The 2449-nt window shown below is 40.0% G+C and overlaps 1 protein-coding gene across 1 annotated transcript; it reads left to right on the top strand.

The window, feature by feature from the left end:
• Positions 1-608: 608 nt before the first annotated feature.
• Positions 609-2200, top strand: LOC150023105 (uncharacterized; the record flags this gene model as incomplete). The annotated part of the gene is made up of 2 exons (XM_090297715.1): positions 609-2150; positions 2186-2200. Coding segments are annotated over 2 exons (1557 nt in total), but the record flags the coding sequence as incomplete, so codon positions are not given.
• Between the last annotated feature and the right edge of the window lie 249 nt (positions 2201-2449).

Here is a 2449-nt window from a genome sequence, read left to right as displayed (position 1 = left end):
TTAATTACGTGATTAGACGGTGAGTGTGTCTTCAAGGGCTCCAAGTGTCCAAGAAGCCTCACCTAGGGCCGACTAGTGTAGAACTATCTAGTTTAGCAATTGTTAATTGTTTCTAATTACATTTCCTTGCTTAATTAGTTACGTTTTTCAAATTGTGTTGTTTTGTTTAAGCTTTGTTAATCCTTGCTTGGTTAATTAGTTAGCTTGCATTGTTTTCTTGCATTAAAATCTGATTTCTCAACTTAATTGTGTTCTAAGTAGTTTACTAAGAGAAAGCTTTGTGTGAAGACATTGATGGATAGTTTTTGGCTAAGGCAAAGGCTTGGTTTTTAAGTAGTCCACTGTGACTGACCTCCCTTACCTGGAAAACTACCTTCTTTGACTTTCCTAAATTTTCTCAAGGTAAAATACTTGTATACACAAAGCTTTTAGTCATGTCTTCTTCTTCTCATTCTCCAAAGTCTATTGAAAGTGAAGTAAAATCTATAAAAACTCTTTTGAAAGAAGTTTCACAAGCTGTGCAAATGATTTCTTTTAGACAATTGGAGAATGAGACTAAAATTAATGAGTTGACTAAAGCCCAAGAAGAGAAGTCACAAAAATAAAAAAAATCTCATACTCATGCATCTAAAAGTAATGAGTCTCTAGGGGAGGGGAGCCTTAGAATCAATGACTATTACCAACCACCCCCTAGAAGAAATAGGCAAAGGGAGCAAGAGGGGCCAAGGGAGATTAGAGTAGACTTACCTCACTTCCATGGTAAGGAGAATGTAGAAATCTACCTAGATTGGGAGATGAAAGTAGAACAACTCTTTGCTTGCCATAGGGTGAGTGAAGAACGCAAGGTACCCCTAGCCGCCCTTAGCTTCCAAGGGAACGCCATGTATTGGTGGACCTCTCTTGAAAGAGAAAGACGTCTTCATAGGGAACCTCCCATTACGTATTGGAATGACCTTAGGGGAGCCCTAAGACGTCGCCACATACCTTCCTACTACCATAGGGAGTTGATGGACAAGCTCCAAAGACTCCAACAAAGAAACAGGAGTGTGGAAGAGTGTAGGCAGAAAATGGAGCTCTACATGATGAGAGCATCCATTAGGGAAGAGGAGGACACCACCATAGCTAGGTTCCTTAGTGGCCTATCACTTGAGATAAGAGATAGGGTAGAACTCCTTCCCTACCAAGACTTGAATGACTTGGTTCAACTTTGCATTAAAGTTGAACAACAAATCTTGCGCAAAACTTCAAGTCAAAGGGTGAGTTCCTATTCTAGCTTTTATCCCAAGAAGGAATATAGAAGGGAGGGTAGCACATCAAAAGAAAAACAAAAAGAACCTACCAAAACCTTAACCAAAGAAACCTCCACCCCACCCATCCGAGCTAGAGATGTTAAGTGTTTTAAGTGCTATGGTAGAGGGCATGTGCAAGCACAATGCCCAAACCAAAGGACTTTGTTTCTCAAGGGTGTAGATGAATACACTAGTGGCGAGGATGAGCCTAGTGAGAGAGAGGAAGGGGGAGAGGATGAGAGGGTAGCTCCACTAGAGGGAGAATTGCTTATGATTAGGAGAACCCTCAACAATCACCCTAGCACATCCATGGAAACACAAAGGGAGAACATATTTCATACAAGATGCAATGTTTTAGAAAATATATGTTCCCTCATTGTGGATAGTGGATCTAGTTGTAATTGTTGGAGTGCTAGAATGGTGGAAAAGCTTAATCTACAAGTAGTTCCTCACCCAAAACCTTACAAATTGCAATGGATTAATGAAAATGGGGAACTAAGTGTAGATAAGCAAGTGGAAATCAAGTTTTCCATAGGGAACTACAAAGATAAAGTTTTATGTGATGTAGTGCCTATGGAAGCTTGCCACATCTTATTAGGGAGACCATGGCAATTTGACAAGAAAACCTTGCATGATGGTCTCACTAACGAGATTTCCTTCACCCACAAGCATAAGAAATTTGTACTTAGTCCTTTACCACATTCTCAAGTGGTGAAAGACCAAATACAAATGAAACATAAGAGGGATGAGGAAAAAAAAAAAAGAGCGCTAGAAAAAGAGAAAATCCTTAGGGATAGGAAGGCGCGGGAGAAGAGTGTTCCTTCCCACAAGGTTGATCAACAAGAAAATCCTTTTGAAAATGTTTTGGAAAATTTGCTTCTTGTTGAACAACCAAGCCTTATCTTTTGTAAAGGAACACTTACATGCACTGCCACAAGTAATGAACTCATGAATCTACCTCCTCAAATAGAAAAACTTTTAAGTGAATTTGAAGATATATTCTTTAATGAGGGACCCATTGGACTCCCTCCCATTAGAGGTATAGAACATCAAATTGACTTCATTCCGGGGGCAAGCCTACCAAATAGGCCCGCTTATAGAACAACCCCCGAGGAAACCAAGGAGATAGAATCACAAGTACAAGACTTGTTGGAGAAGGG

The sequence above is a fragment of the Phaseolus vulgaris genome, chromosome 11 (assembly GCF_051622355.1).
Source record: "Phaseolus vulgaris cultivar YP4 chromosome 11, ASM5162235v1, whole genome shotgun sequence".
Lineage (NCBI taxonomy): Eukaryota > Viridiplantae > Streptophyta > Magnoliopsida > Fabales > Fabaceae > Phaseolus > Phaseolus vulgaris.
Note: the sequence above shows the minus strand (reverse complement) of the source record. Positions and strands in the feature narration are given on the sequence as shown.